Genomic DNA, 15269 nt, shown 5'->3' on the forward strand with positions numbered 1-15269 from the left:
TCCTTGTCACTCTCATTGCAGCCCCCCCTTCCTTGTCACTCTCATTGCAGCCCCCCCTTCCTTGTCACTCTCATTGCAGCCCCCCCCCCTTCCTTGTCACTCTCATTGCAGCCCCCCCTTCCTTGTCACTCTCATTGCAGCCCCCCCTTCCTTGTCACTCTCATTGCAGCCCCCCTTCCTTTTCACTCTCATTGCAGCCCCCCCTTCCTTGTCACTCTCATTGCAGCCCCCTTCCTTGTCACTCTCATTGCAGCCCCCCCTTCCTTGTCACTCTCATTGCAGCACCCCCTTCCTTGTCACTCTCATTGCAGCCCCCCCCTTCCTTGTCACTCTCATTGCAGCCCCCCCTTCCTTGTCACTCTCATTGCAGCCCCCCTTTCTTGTCACTCTCATTGCAGACCCCCCCTTCCTTGTCACTCTCATTGCAGCGCCCCCCCCCTTCCTTGTCACTCTCATTGCAGCCTCCCCCCTTCCTTGTCACTCTCATTGCAGCCCCCCCTTTCTTGTCACTCTCATTGCAGCCTCTCTCCTTCCTTGTCACTCTCATTGCAGGCGCCCCCTTCCTTGTCACTCTCATTGCAGCCTCCCCCCTTCCTTGTCACTCTCATTGCAGCCCCCCCTTTCTTGTCACTCTCATTGCAGCCCCCCCTTCCTTGTCACTCTCATTGCAGCCCCCCCTTCCTTGTCACTCTCATTGCAGCCCCCCCTTCCTTGTCACTCTCATTGCAGCCGCCCCCTTCCTTGTCACTCTCATTGCAGCCTCCCCCCTTCCTTGTCACTCTCATTGCAGCCTCCCCCTTTCCTTGTCACTCTCATTGCAGCCTCCCCCCTTCCTTGTCACTCTCATTGCAGCCTCCCCCCTTCCTTGTCACTCTCATTGCAGCCTCCCCCTTTCCTTGTCACTCTCATTGCAGCCTCCCCCCTTCCTTGTCACTCTCATTGCAGCCCCCCCTTTTTTGTCACTCTCATTGCAGCCTCACCCTTCCTTGTCACTCTCATTGCAGCCTCCCCCCTTCCTTGTCACTCTCATTGCAGCCGCCCCCTTCCTTGTCACTCTCATTGCAGCCCCTACCCCCCCCACTAAGTGAGCACTTCCTGTCAGTCCGGCCGGGTACAGGAAACAAAAGCTCCTGTACTGCGGACCGAACAGAGCTCGGCCACGGACAGCACAAAGCAGACACAGAATAACAGCAGGCGCAGGCTGCGCAGCACTGAGCCGGTGGCCGGAGATTCTTTAGAGCGGCAAGCGCTCAGCCGCTCAGGAAGCGCAGCATGAGGGGCGCCGCCGGCCGACCGAACTTATATAACCAACTAATTTTTTATAATTTTTGTATTTATTTTTTTTACACTGCAACGGGCCCCCCTGCTAAATGGCGCCCTAGGCGACTGCCTAACTCGCCTTAATGGTGGCGCTGGCCCTGCTGCTCCCATTATGTGTTATACAGCGGGGGCAGGTATTACTGATAGCGCTGCTCTTCTCAGACATGAAGGACATTACTGATTGTGTTTTCATCAACTGATGTGTTAAAGGGATCATCAGAACCTTTATGTTATCATATAGGGGTCTGCTGAAGAATGTAAAGGGGTCATCCAGGAACTGGATATTGATGTCCCCAGGACACGTCATTAATATGAGATCTGTGGGGATCCGACTCCTGGCACCTCCCAGCTGTACTCACCGGAGCTCAGGAGAGCGCTGCCACCTCCTCACAGCTCACCAAGTACAGAGCAGGACAGTGTATAGCGGATGTGTTTGGTATTACAGAGCAGTACAGTGTATAGCGGATGTGTTTGGTATTACAGAGCAGTACAGTGTATAGCACATGTGTTTGGTATTACAGAGCAGTACAGTGTATAGCGGATGTGTTTGGTATTACAGAGCAGTACAGTGAGTTGTTGCGATACCAAATTTTTGATTCGGTTTCGATACCATGAAAAAGTATTGCGATACTCGATACCATTCGATACCACGCGAAAAAAAATAAACCAAAAAAGCCACGTGCATTCCGCATTTTTAAAAATGGCGAATCGCGCAGTTTTTATTTATTTTTTTCTGTTCCGGCGTTCACCACCTAGATTTTTTTTTATATTTTAATAGTTTGGACTTTTCTGACGTGGCGATATGTAATATGTTTATTATTTATATATTTTATATATGTGAAATTGGGAAAAGGGGGTGATTTATACTTCATATTTTGGTGGGGGGTTTTTTTTTTTACACTTTTTATTTAATAACTATTTCCCCCCTTAGGCTACTTTCACACTAGCGTTCGGGTGTCCGCTTGTGAGCTCCGTTTGAAGGGGCTCACGAGCGGACCCGAACGCTTCCGTCCAGCCCTAATGCATTCTGAGTGGATGCGGATCCGCTCAGACTGCATCAGTCTGGCAGCGTTCAGCCTCCGCTCAGCAGGCGGACACCTAAACGCTGCTTGCAGCGTTCGGGTGTCCGCCTGGCCGTGCGGAGGCAAGCGGATCCGTCCAGACTTACAATGGAAGTCAATAGGGACGGATCCGTTTGAAGATGACACAATATGGCTCAATCTTCAAACGGATCCGTCCCCCATTGACTTTCAATGTAAAAGTCTGGACGGATCCGCTCAGGCTACTTTCACAGTTAGAATTTTTTTTACAATAAAATGCAGACGGATCCATTCTGAACGGATCCACCGTCTGCATTATATGAGCGGATCCGTCTCAGACGGATCCGCTCTGAACGCAAGTGTGAAAGTAGCCTTAGGGGCTAGAACCTGGGATCTTTCATCCCTTGTCCTAGTCAGCTCTATCAGGGTGAATAGGACTTTACACTGTCCCTGCTGCTCTGTGCCTTGTGCACACAGCATCAGGGATGTTACCATGGCAACCAGGGCTTCTGTAGCGTCCTGGCTGCCATGGTAACTGATCGGAGCCCCAGGCTTACACAGCTGGGGCTCCGATCAGAAGCTGCCACTGCACCACCAATGAGGGGGAGGGGAGAGGTCCCTGTGGCCACTGCCACCAATGATTTTAATACTGGGGGGGTTGAGAGGGGCTGGGGCACTGTGCCACGAATGATTTTAATGGGATGGGGGATTGAGGGGGGGGGGGCACACTGCACCACCAATGATAAATTACCCCTTTATACAGGAGGCTGGTACTGGCAGATCAGCAGTTAACCCCTTAGGTGCCGCACCTGAGGGGTTAACTGCCTCTGATTGCAGCTCCCTGTCAGCGGCAGGGTGCCGGCAATGCGATTCTGCTGCCGGCACCCGCCTCCTGTAAGACTGACTTTCACTATCAGGCCACACAGAGCGGCGCCCAGCGATGTCCCAGCACTCACCATTAGTCCTGGGCGCCGCTCCGTTCGCCCGCAGTGCCCCATTACTGTCTCCTCTCCTGCTCCACATGCTGCTGATTACTATCGGAGCGATGGGAGGAGACATCAGCTTCACTAGTGGGCGTTCCTTCTTCCTGGCTGTAGCGCTGTCCAATCGCAGCGCAGGGAGAAGGAACGCCCACTAGTGAAGCTGATGTCTCCTCCCATCGCTCCGATAGTAATCAGCAGCATGTGGAGCAGGAGAGGAGACAGTAATGGGGCACTGCGGGCGAACGGAGCGGCGCCCAGGACTAATGGTGAGTGCTGGGACATCGCTGGGCGCCGCTCTGTGTGGGAAATGGGAATAGTCCTATCATAGGTGGCTCAGTGCGCCCGCCCCTCCTCCGCCCCTCTCTCCTCATTGGTGGCGCAGTGCGCCCGCCCCTCCTCCCCCCTCTCTTCTCATTGGTGGCAGCGGCAGCAGCACAGGGGGGAGGGAGGACTGCTTCCCTCTCCCCGTGCTGCTGAGAGAACATGAGCGCGCCGATAGCAGCGCGCTCATGTTCAGAGATACTAGGCTGCGCAGAAGCGCAGCCCAGTATCGAAAAAACGGAAATCCCGGTATCGTATCGATACCGGGACAAAAGTATCGATTGGGTATCGAAATTTCGATACCCGCAACAACCCTACAGTGTATAGAGGATGTGTTTGGTATTACAGAGCAGTACAGTGTATAGAGGATGTGTTTGGTATTACAGAGCAGTACAGTGTATAGTGGATGTGTTTGGTATTACAGAGCAGTACAGTGTATAGCGGATGTGTTTGGTATTACAGAGCAGTACAGTGTATAGTGGATGTGTTTAGTATTACAGAGCAGGACAGTGTATAGCGGATGTGTTTGGTATTACAGAACAGTACAGTGTATAGTGGATGTGTTTGGTATTACAGAGCAGTACAGTGTATAGCGGATGTGTTTGGTATTACAGAGCAGTACAGTGTATAGCGGATGTGTTTGGTATTACAGAGCAGTACAGTGTATAGAGGATGTGTTTGGTATTACAGAGCAGTACAGTGTATAGAGGATGTGTTTGGTATTACAGAGCAGTACAGTGTATAGTGGATGTGTTTGGTATTACAGAGCAGTACAGTGTATAGTGGATGTGTTTGGTATTACAGAGCAGTACAGTGTATAGTGGATGTGTTTGGTATTACAGAGCAGTACAGTGTATAGGGGATGTGTTTGGTATTACAGAGCAGTACAGTGTATAGTGGATGTGTTTAGTATTACAGAACAGTACAGTGTATAGTGGATGTGTTTGGTATTACAGAGCAGTACAGTGTATAGGGGATGTGTTTGGTATTACAGAGCAGTACAGTGTATAGTGGATGTGTTTAGTATTACAGAACAGTACAGTGTATAGTGGATGTGTTTGGTATTACAGAGCAGTACAGTGTATAGCGAATGTGTTTGGTATTACAGAGCAGTACAGTGTATAGAGGATGTGTTTGGTATTACAGAGCAGTACAGTGTATAGCGGATGAGTTTGGTATTACAGAGCAGTACAGTGTATAGCGAATGTGTTTGGTATTACAGAGCAGTACAGTGTATAGCGGATGTGTTTGGTATTACAGAGCAGTACAGTGTATAGGGGATGTGTTTGGTATAACAGAGCAGTACAGTGTATAGCAGATGTGTTTGGTATTACAGAGCAGTACAGTGTATAGTGGATGTGTTTGGTATTACAGAGCAGTACAGTGTATAGCGGATGTGTTTGGTATTACAGAGCAGTACAGTGTATAGAGGATGTGTTTGGTATTACAGAGCAGTACAGTGTATAGCGGATGTGTTTGGTATTACAGAGCAGTACAGTGTATAGCGGATGTGTTTGGTATTACAGAGCAGTACAGTGTATAGATGATGTGTTTGGTATTACAGAGCAGTACAGTGTATAGTGGATGTGTTTGGTATTACAGAGCAGTACAGTGTATAGTGGATGTGTTTGGTATTACAGAGCAGTACAGTGTATAGCGGATGTGTTTGGTATTACAGAGCAGTACAGTGTATAGGGGATGTGCTTGGTATTACAGAGCAGTACAGTGTATAGTGGATGTGTTTGGTATTACAGAGCAGTACAGTGTATAGTGGATGTGTTTGGTATTACAGAGCAGTACAGTGTATAGGGGATGTGTTTGGTATTACAGAACAGTACAGTGTATTTTGGATGTGTATGGTATTACAGTGGGTGGGGGAGGGGATGTGCCGGCGCTTATTCAAAACTTCGACAAATTTACAGCCAGTTTACGGCTTTATTTACATTAATAATACCTCATACGTGTGTCGGGCCCATCTACCGGCGTCAAGGTGTCATCTGCAGATAGGTGCCTAACACTAACAGAACTGCCTCTCCTGGGCCTGACCTAAGCCTGTGACCCTGGGTTCAGACCTGAGCGTTCTGAAATGAGCGCTCTGTATGCGTGATTGTACCGGCGTTTACAATCGCGCATACAGAGACAAGCGAACGCCCATTGTCGCGCGTTCCCGAAAGTCTATGTACGGGAACACGCGACAAAACGCCCCAAAGAAGCTCAAGTAGTTTTTTGAGCGTAGGGCGTTTTACAGCGCGTTCAAACGCGCTGTAAAACGCTCAAGTGTAAACCATTCCCATAGGGAATCATTGGTTCTTGCCTGTTGTGCGTTTTACAGCGCGTAGGAACGCGCTGTAAAACGCGCTGTAAAACGCTAAGGTGTGAACCCAGGGTTAGGGTGAGCTGCCGGCATGCTAGCCTTATGGATGTGCTTGGCTAAATTTTCTTGTAGGGCTTTATTAAGAAAGGCGTGGAAAACGCCGGTCTTAATAAATTGGCGCCTAAGTGCTCACCCAGCGCCGCTGCCTCATTAAGCACCTGATGGGGAGGGTGTCGGGGGCCCCACCAGTCAGATATTGTTCCTGAGGACAGGCCATCAATATCAAAGTCCCAGAGAAGACATTTACAATGCAGATACTTTTCAGCAGTTCTCTCCTATGACCGGGACCACATCACTGAAAATCAGACTTACCGTATTTGACAATTTATAAGACGCCCTTTTAGTAAGAAAAAATCTTGCTAAAAGTGTCTTATAAACAGCAGTCGGGGAGATCCAGCACGGCCAGACCCTGACTGCTTCATTAGTGATCAGGCAGAGCGCACATACAGATCTGCCTGATCAGTGAGAGAGCCGGCAGGGAGGAGAACCATCCGTTCAGTGCATGGGGAGGAAGGTCCTACACTGTACTGAAAGGAGATGAAGACTACAGCTTAAGGACCTTTGATGATGTCATCAATAGGAGGAGCCAGAGCAGGAAGACTGTACAGCCGACACTGGTGTAGGGAGATGTGAGTTTTCAGTAAAGATGCTAAGTGTGTATATGTAGCAGAGCTGCGTCCAGACCAGAAGTGATGCAAAAGACGCACTTCCGGTATAACGAGAATGGCAGAGGGAGGCAGAGTAAGAACGCATGCTGCACTAGCGTCCGAAAGCGCATGGCAAGGCTATAAGCAACCCCGTCCAGACAGGGGGCGGGTTATATAGGGGTGGCATCAATTAATTAATTAATGATACTTGGCAGAGATATTTGTTCAATAAAAATTCCGCCTGTCCTGACCAGCTTCACAGGGGCAAATCCCCCACTTGTGCTGCTGGTTAGGACGAAAGGGAAGCAGCGTGGCCGGACCCCACAGAGCAGTGACAGGAGACACATTTATTTGGAGGTACATTAATGAGGGGACCACATGCACCATCGCTGGTTGTTACACCTGAAGTTCCGGACCTCGACGCCTCCACTTCACTAAACCACATTCCCTTCATAGAGGATCTAGAAAATACGTTTTCTTATTTTCCGTTGTCTAAACCTGGGGTGCGTCTTATAAAGGGAAAATCCAGTATATGACATATAATCCTATATATTGTGTAGATGATAATACCGCCATACTGTGGTCACGTGACTCGCTGCTCATGTAATACTAATAGATGGATGTGTCCACCCTCGCGTTAAGGTCTCCAGATTCTCATTATATCAATGTCAGGAAATGTCAGGAAAACCCTCGGCAGCCGCAGGTCACCTGACAACCACTAGGTGGCGCACACAGACTCATGTAGCAGGAGATATCCTCTCACTGAGAGCCCTGTCACCTGTCTGAGCCGTATATTATACCTATACTACAATATAAAGTACCGCCACATACTGCACTCGTCATGCCACATCACAGTGTGGCACATCAGAAGCTTTAACCCCTTCAGGACCAGCCTAATAGAGGAAATGCTGGGGCACTAATAGTGATACAGATGAAGAGACGCGTTCTCTACTGGAGCCCGATATGTGATGATGTCACGTGTGGTTATAGACGTGTCACCATGTAGGTTGTGATGTGCGGCTTTATACTGTGACACGTGGCAGGCGGACAGCGCGCAGAATGCTGCTGAAGCCTCCAGCTTTACATGCCGATACATACGCAGTGAGATCACAGGCGGCCACAAACTGCAATCTGCAGCGCCCTCAAGAGGCCGCGGTCACACACAGCTTTTACTGGGGTTTTCTGACGTTTGGTGATTTTTGCAGTAAAGGTCTATGGAAAGTATCAGACAGAAGAGTTTTATCCCTGGAGTTTTTCTAATTATGTGTTTTTTCTGCCTCTTTTCAGCAGCGCGGCGTGCTGGAGATCTGGCGGTTTTACATCTTTCACTATAGAGAAAAACATTTCACAGACGTCCAGAGAGAAACGCGGCTGAAAACGGACAAAATCTGTTCTGTCACCTGCTGATGTTGCTGCGTTTTTTTTTTTTTTTTTTTTTGTGACTACTTATAAAACATGTAAAACATTTCTGAAGTGCGGCTGAGTTCTGACCCCGTACGGGCGGATTAACACGCCAGTGATCTGTCCGTGTCCTCCGTGGACCGCTCACGTGTCCATAGATTTCCCTGTGTTCCCTCATATACCCTTGTCTGTCCACACCCCGCGGGTCAGTGCAGGAACGGAGACATACAGAACTCCGTATAGTCGCCATATAAACCGCAGGCGCCATCGCGTTCTGTCTGTTCTCATCCACTGCATAGAAAGTGCATTACAGTTACTATTACAGTTACAAGGGAAAAAACTAAAAAATCTTTAAAAAATACAAATTCTAATCTCCCCTTTTCCCAATTTTACATCTAAAAAGAAAGAATAAAAAATAAACTGTATTATATTAAACTGTACAAGTGATTGTCCCGCACAGCGATCGCTGGTTTTTGGTCACTTCACCCCCTGAAAATAATAAGAAAATAAAAAGATCAAAAAGTTATTTGTGACCCAAAATGGCACCAATAAAAACTATAGCTCGCACGGCAAAAACCAGCCTCCGCCCTGTAGATGGAGATAGAAAGCGGCCATGGGGTCAGGATACGGCCGGGAAGGACATTCAGATTTATCAAAGGTTTTTATTACTGTAAAGATAGTAAAATATAAAAGAAACCATATAAATGTGGTATTGCTGTAATTGTGCCGATCCTCAGGATAGGGTCGTCATCTCAGTTTTGGCGCACCGGCAACACCGTAAAAAGACCATATAAAAAAATGGAGGAATTGTAGCCCCAAAAATAATGTTTTCCGGTGTTTTCAGTACAAGTTCTGGTAAATTAAATGGAGCCATTAAACCTCCATCTTGCGCCTCATGCACACGGCCGGAGTCTCAGTCTGCAGCCGATCTGCGGATCTGATGTAGACCCATTAATCTCATCGGGGCCACAAGACGTGCGGACATTACACCGTGTGCCCCCCACACCCTGAAGTCTGTCCTGTGGTCTCGAAAAACATAAAACGTCCTATTCTTCTCCATTTCGAGGACAGGAATAGAACTTTTCTCTAGACGGACCGCAAAATACAGCAGCGCATGAAGCCCTCAGACGGCAACGTGAACGGAAAAGTAAAAACGTTCTGGTTCTTAGAAGTCGGGAAAAAGCAAAAGGTAAAATCTCAGTGATGTGGAGAGAAGATGATAAATCTGCTGCAGATGACGCTTCTATACAGACTGTGCCGACATCAGGGGCGCAGGTAAGGGGGGCGGTGGGCGCTGACACCACTAGACCTGGGGCATTAGTCAGACATTAGTAGACGTCACATATCAAGGAGCGGTCAGCAGTTTATCTCATAGACATAACAATGGTGCGGAGCATAAAATAGAATAAGCTCCATGTATAACGTGTGCCCCACATGTCTCCGTCCTGTACACATCTCTTATACTCACTGTAATGTCTCTATCCTGCAGGCCGGACTGGACAGAGCCGCCATCAAGTATCTGAAGTGAGGACCAGACAGACGGTTATGAGACAGGTCCAGTGTCTTCAGGGACGGGTTATTCCTTATTACAGATGCCAACTGGATGCAGGAAGTGTCTGGTAGACCATTATCACCCAATCTGTAAGAATAAGAAGAAGATGAGATGTGGGTGAGGCGTCCACAGAGCGTTAGTATAAAGTCTGTAGATTGTGACTGTGGAGAGAAAATGTCCCCGGCTGTTAGTAAAATCCATAAATGTCATCACTAGAAGCCGCCTCTTGTGTGTGGTGGATGTCAGGAATGGCGGCAGCTGTATGATATGTCCATGTCCTAGAAATCCAGAACCCTGAGGAGTGTCCTCACTTTATGGCATGTCATAAATCAGTGATGATGGCAGCACATGAATGTACAATAGTCATAAAGCTGGAGGAACTTGTGTCAGCGTCATCAGCTGCTGAGAGCTCTCCTTCCTCCATCATCTGTGGCCCTCAGTCTGTGGCCCCTGTGGCCTCCATTCTCCTTCCTCCATCATCTGTGGCCCTCAGTCTGTGGCCTCCAGTCTCCTTCCTCCGCTATATACACTCACCTAAAGAATTATTAGGAACACCTGTTCTATTTCTCATTAATGCGATTATCTAGTCAACCAATCACATGGCAGTTGCTTCGATGCATGTCGGGTTGTGGTCCTGGTCAAGACAATCTCCTGAACTCCAAACTGAAGGTCAGAATGGGAAAGAAAGGGGATTTAAGCAATTTTGAGCGTGGCATGGTTGTTGGTGCCAGACGGGCCGGTCTGAGTATTTCACAATCTGCTCAGTTACTGGGATTTTCACGCACAACCATTTCTAGGGTTTACAAAGAATGGTGTGAAAAGGGCAAAACCTCCAGTATGCGGCCGTCCTGTGGGCGAAAATGCCTTGTTGATGCTGGAGGTCAGAGGAGAATGGGCGACTGATTCAAGCTGATAGAAGAGCAACGTTGACTGAAATAACCACTCGTTACAACCGAGGTCTGCAGCAAAGCATTTGTGAAGCCACAACACGCACAACATTGAGGCAGATGGGCTACAACAGCAGAAGACCCCACCGGGTACCACTCATCTCCACTACAAATAGGAAAAAGAGGCTACAATTTGCACGAGCTCACCAAAATTGGACTGTTGAAGACTGGAAAAATGTTGCCTGGTCTGATGAGTCTCGATTTCTGTTGAGACATTCAAATGGTAGAGTCCGAATTTGGCGTAAACAGAATGAGAACATGTATCCATCATGCCTTGTTACCACTGTGCAGGCTGGTGGTGGTGGTGTAATGGTGTGGGGGATGTTTTCTGGGCACACTTTAGGCCCCTTAGTGCCAATTGGCCATCGTTTAAATGCCACGGGCTACCTGAGCATTGTTTCTGACCATGTCCATCCCTTCATGACCACCATGTACCCATCCTTTGATGGCTACTTCCAGCAGGATCATGCACCATGTCACAAAGCTCGAATCATTTCAAATTGGTTTCTTGAACATGACAATGAGTTCACTGGACTAAAATGGCCCCACCGTCACCAGATCTCAACCCAATAGAGCATCTTTGGGATGTGGTGGAACGGGAGCTTCGTGCCCTGGATGTGCATCCCTCAAATCTCCATCAACTGCAAGATGCTATCCTATCAATATGGGCCAACATTTCTAAAGAATGCTATCAGCACCTTGTTGAATCAATGCCACGTAGAATTAAGGCAGTTCTGAAGGCAAAAGGGGGTCCAACACCGTATTAGTATGGTGTTCCTAATAATTATTTAGGTGAGTGTATATTGGTCTTTGTGGCCTCCTTTCTCTTTCTTCTATCTGGCCTTCAGTCTGTAGCCTCCATTCTTTTCCTTCACCATCTATTTTAGGCCCTCAGTCTTTTTCCTCCACCATCTATTGTGGCCCCTGTGGCCCCTGTGGCCCCCGTTCTCCTCCTCACATTACTACAGGACACATGTGGCCCACGCTCAGTCAGTTATTTGGGGGATGAATTATTAGCAGACATTACACTACATTCAGGGTTTCTCTGGATTCTGCTGGTATTGATTATTACTTATTGATAACGAGCAGTAATCGTCTCCATTCTGAGTAAATTACAGCCGGGGTCATCAGTAATAATACCGCCATACAGCTGTAATGTAGCACAGGCAGAGATGAGCGCTCTATGGCGGTAAGGGCTCATGTACATATTACAGCTCTGTATAACCTGGGAGTTGCTCAGACCCATAATCCGCCCCATAGAAGCAGATGTGTCCTTCCTGTCCCTCCAGATGTCTCTCAGGACATATGACACCTCCTCCATGTGGAGGCACAATGCAGGTTCTGATGAGGTCAGTCCGGGAACACTTACCTGTGTGTTATCCGAGGAGGGGGTCACTGCTCCCATTATGTGTTATACAGCGGGGGCAGGTATTACTGATAGCGCTGCTCTTCTCAGACATGAAGGACATTACTGATTGTGTTTTCATCAACTGATGTGTTAAAGGGATCATCAGAACCTTGATGTTATCATATAGGGGTCTGCTGAAGAATGTAAAGGGGTTATCCAGGAACTGGATATTGATGTCCCCAGGACACGTCATTAATATGAGAACTGGTGGGGGTCCGACTCCTGGCACCTCACAACTGTACCCACCAGAGCTCAGGAGAGCGCTGCCACCTCCTCACAGCTCACCAAGTACAGAGCAGGACAGTGTATAGCGGATGTGTTTGGTATTACAGAGCAGTACAGTGTATAGTGGATGTGTTTGGTATTACAGAGCAGTACAGTGTATAGCGGATGTGTTTGGTATTACAGAGCAGTACAGTGTATAGCAGATGTGTTTGTATTACAGAGCAGTACAGTGTATAGTGGATGTGTTTGGTATTACAGAGCAGTACAGTGTATGGCGGATGTGTTTGGTATTACAGAGCAGTACAGTGTATAGCGGATGTGTTTGTATTACAGAGCAGTACAGTGTATAGCGGATGTGTTTGGTATTACAGTGCAGTACAGTGTATAGCAGATGTGTTTGGTATTACAGAGCAGTACAGTGTATAGCAGATGTGTTTGTATTACAGAGCAGTACAGTGTATAGCGGATGTGTTTGGTATTACAGAGCAGTATAGTGTATAGTGGATGTGTTTGTATTACAGTGCAGTACAGTGTATAGTGGATGTGTTTGGTATTACAGAGCAGTACAGTGTATAGTGGATGTGTTTGGTATTACAGAGCAGTACAGTGTATAGCGGATGTGTTTGGTATTACAGAGCAGTACAGTGTATAGTGGATGTGTTTGTATTACAGTGCAGTACAGTGTATAGCGGATGTGTTTGGTATTACAGAGCAGTACAGTGTATAGCGGATGTGTTTGTATTACAGAGCAGTACAGTGTATAGCGGATGTGTTTGGTATTACAGAGCAGTACAGTGCATAGTGGATGTGTTTGGTATTACAGAGCAGTACAGTATATAAAAGATGTGTTTGGTATTACAGAGCAGTACAGTGTATAGTGGATGTGTATGATATTACAGAGCAGTACAGTGTATAGTGGATGTGTTTGGTATTACAGTGGGTGGGGGAAGGGATGGGCCGATAGACCCGTCCCATTTACCATTTTCTATGCCTGTTTCAGTGGCTCAGTAGCGGTCTTACACTTAGGACTGGCGATGGATGCCCCGAAGTTAAAGGGAACCTGTCACCATGATTTTGTGCATAGAGCTGGGGACATGGGTTGCTAGATGGCCGCTAGCACATCTGCAGTACCCAGGTCCATAGCTCTCTGCGCTTTTATTGTGTTAAAAAACAGTTTTGAACAATATGCAAGTGACCTGATATGTGTCCTGTATCCGGAGATGAGTCCAGCGGAAAGGAGCCCAGCACCGCCCCGCGTCCTCCGAATCTCCTCCTTGCTGGCTGACGTCACAGAGCTGGAGCGCTGAAATCTCGCGATGCGCGAGCTAGCACATGCGTAGTTCGTCCCCTGTGCTGATGCCAGTACAGGGAATGAACATGATGCCGACACTGCACATGCGCTAGCTCGCGCATCGCGAGATTTCGGCGCTCCAGCTCTGTGACGTCAGCCAGCAAGGAGGAGATTCGGAGGACGCGGGGCGGTGCTGGGCTCCTTTCCGCTGGACTCATCTCCGGATACAGGACACATATCAGGTCACTTGCATATTGTTCAAAACAGTTTTTTAACACAATAAAAGCACACAGAGCTATGGGGACTGGGTACTGCAGATGTGCTAGCTGCCATCTAGCAACCCATGTCCCCAGCTCTATGGCCAAAATCCTGGTGACAGGTTCTCTTTAAGGAGAGGCCGGCGCGTATTCATAACTTTGACGGATTTACCGCCATTTTACTGCTTTATTTACGTTAATAATATAACCCAGGATTAGGGATTATTCTGGATTACAGTGGTACTACACCTACTATACATGAAAAATAAAAGCTCTTTGCGCACATATTTCTTCATACGTGTGTCGGGCCTTCCTACCGGCGTCAAGGCGGTTTCCACAGATAGTTACCTAACACTAACAGAACTGCCTCTCCTGGGCCTGACCTAAGCCTGTTAGGGTGAGCTGCCAGCATGCTAGCCTTATGGATGTGCACCTGTGACCAGGGCTGTTTCTAGAGGCGGACGAAGGGTGCGACCGCACAGGGCGCATAACTCAGGACAGAAGCGGGGGGCGCCGTCAGCAGAGCCCAGCGCCGGAGGGGGGCCCTTTCTGTCTGGATTGGCGGCAGCAGGAGTGGAGAGCGTTCATCTCCAAATTCATCTGTATCGCCGTCCTCAGGACAGCGATACAGATGAACGATGCGGAGGAGCAGGGGAGAGGCGTCTACTGGGGCCCTTACTCTGAGCCGTACAGAGCGGGACACAGGCCGGAAGAGTCCTGAATCACATCGGTAAGCAGCATAAGGTAAGTATATGTGTTTATTATATTTAGTATTTATAGTTTACTGTGGCAAAGGGGGTGGGGGCCTTATATACTGGCACAATATGGAGGGGCACTATGGAGAAGAGGGGACGCATCTACTGGGGGCCACTATGGAGAAGAGGGGAAGCACTATGGGGGCCCTATATACTGACACAATATGGGGGGCACTATGGAGAAGAGGGGACGCATCTACTGGGGGCCCTATATACTGGCACAATATGGGGGGCACTATGGAGAAGAGGGGACGCACTATGGGGGCCACTATGGAGAAGAGGGGAAGCACTATGGGGGCCCTATATACTGACACAATATGGGGGGCACTATGGAGAAGAGGGGACGCATCTACTGGGGGCCCTATATACTGGCACAATATGGGGGGCACTATGGAAAAGAGGGGACGCATCTACTGGGAGCCCTATATACTGGCACAATATGGGGGGGCACTATGGAGAAGAGGGGACGCATTTACTGGGGGCCCTATATACTGGCACAATATGGGGGGGCACTATGGAGAAGAGGGGATGCATCTACTGGGAGCCCTATATACTGGCACTCATTATGGGGGGCTCTATGGAGAAGAGGAGACACATCTACTGGGGCCCTATATACTGGCACTCATTATGGGGGGCTCTATGGAGAAGAGGAGACGCATCTACTGGGGCCCTATATACTGGCACAATATGGGGGGGCACTATGGAGAAGAGGGGAAGCACTATGGGGCCCAATATACTGGAACAATAT

At 48.4% G+C, this 15269-nt stretch overlaps 1 protein-coding gene across 1 annotated transcript in view; it reads right to left on the reverse strand.

Annotated features, from left to right (window-relative positions):
* LOC122924132 (ribonuclease inhibitor-like) overlaps positions 1 to 15269 on the reverse strand; it is a gene marked incomplete at its 5' end in the record, with an annotated part of 104098 nt that overhangs the window by 30614 nt on the left and 58215 nt on the right. The window contains one exon of the mRNA XM_044275062.1: positions 9555 to 9725. Within this exon, the coding sequence (XP_044130997.1) occupies positions 9555 to 9725 (171 nt within the window). The remainder of the gene's footprint in view (positions 1 to 9554; positions 9726 to 15269) is intronic.

The sequence above is a fragment of the Bufo gargarizans genome, unplaced genomic scaffold, assembly GCF_014858855.1.
Source record: "Bufo gargarizans isolate SCDJY-AF-19 unplaced genomic scaffold, ASM1485885v1 original_scaffold_832_pilon, whole genome shotgun sequence".
NCBI classification, from domain to species: domain Eukaryota; kingdom Metazoa; phylum Chordata; class Amphibia; order Anura; family Bufonidae; genus Bufo; species Bufo gargarizans.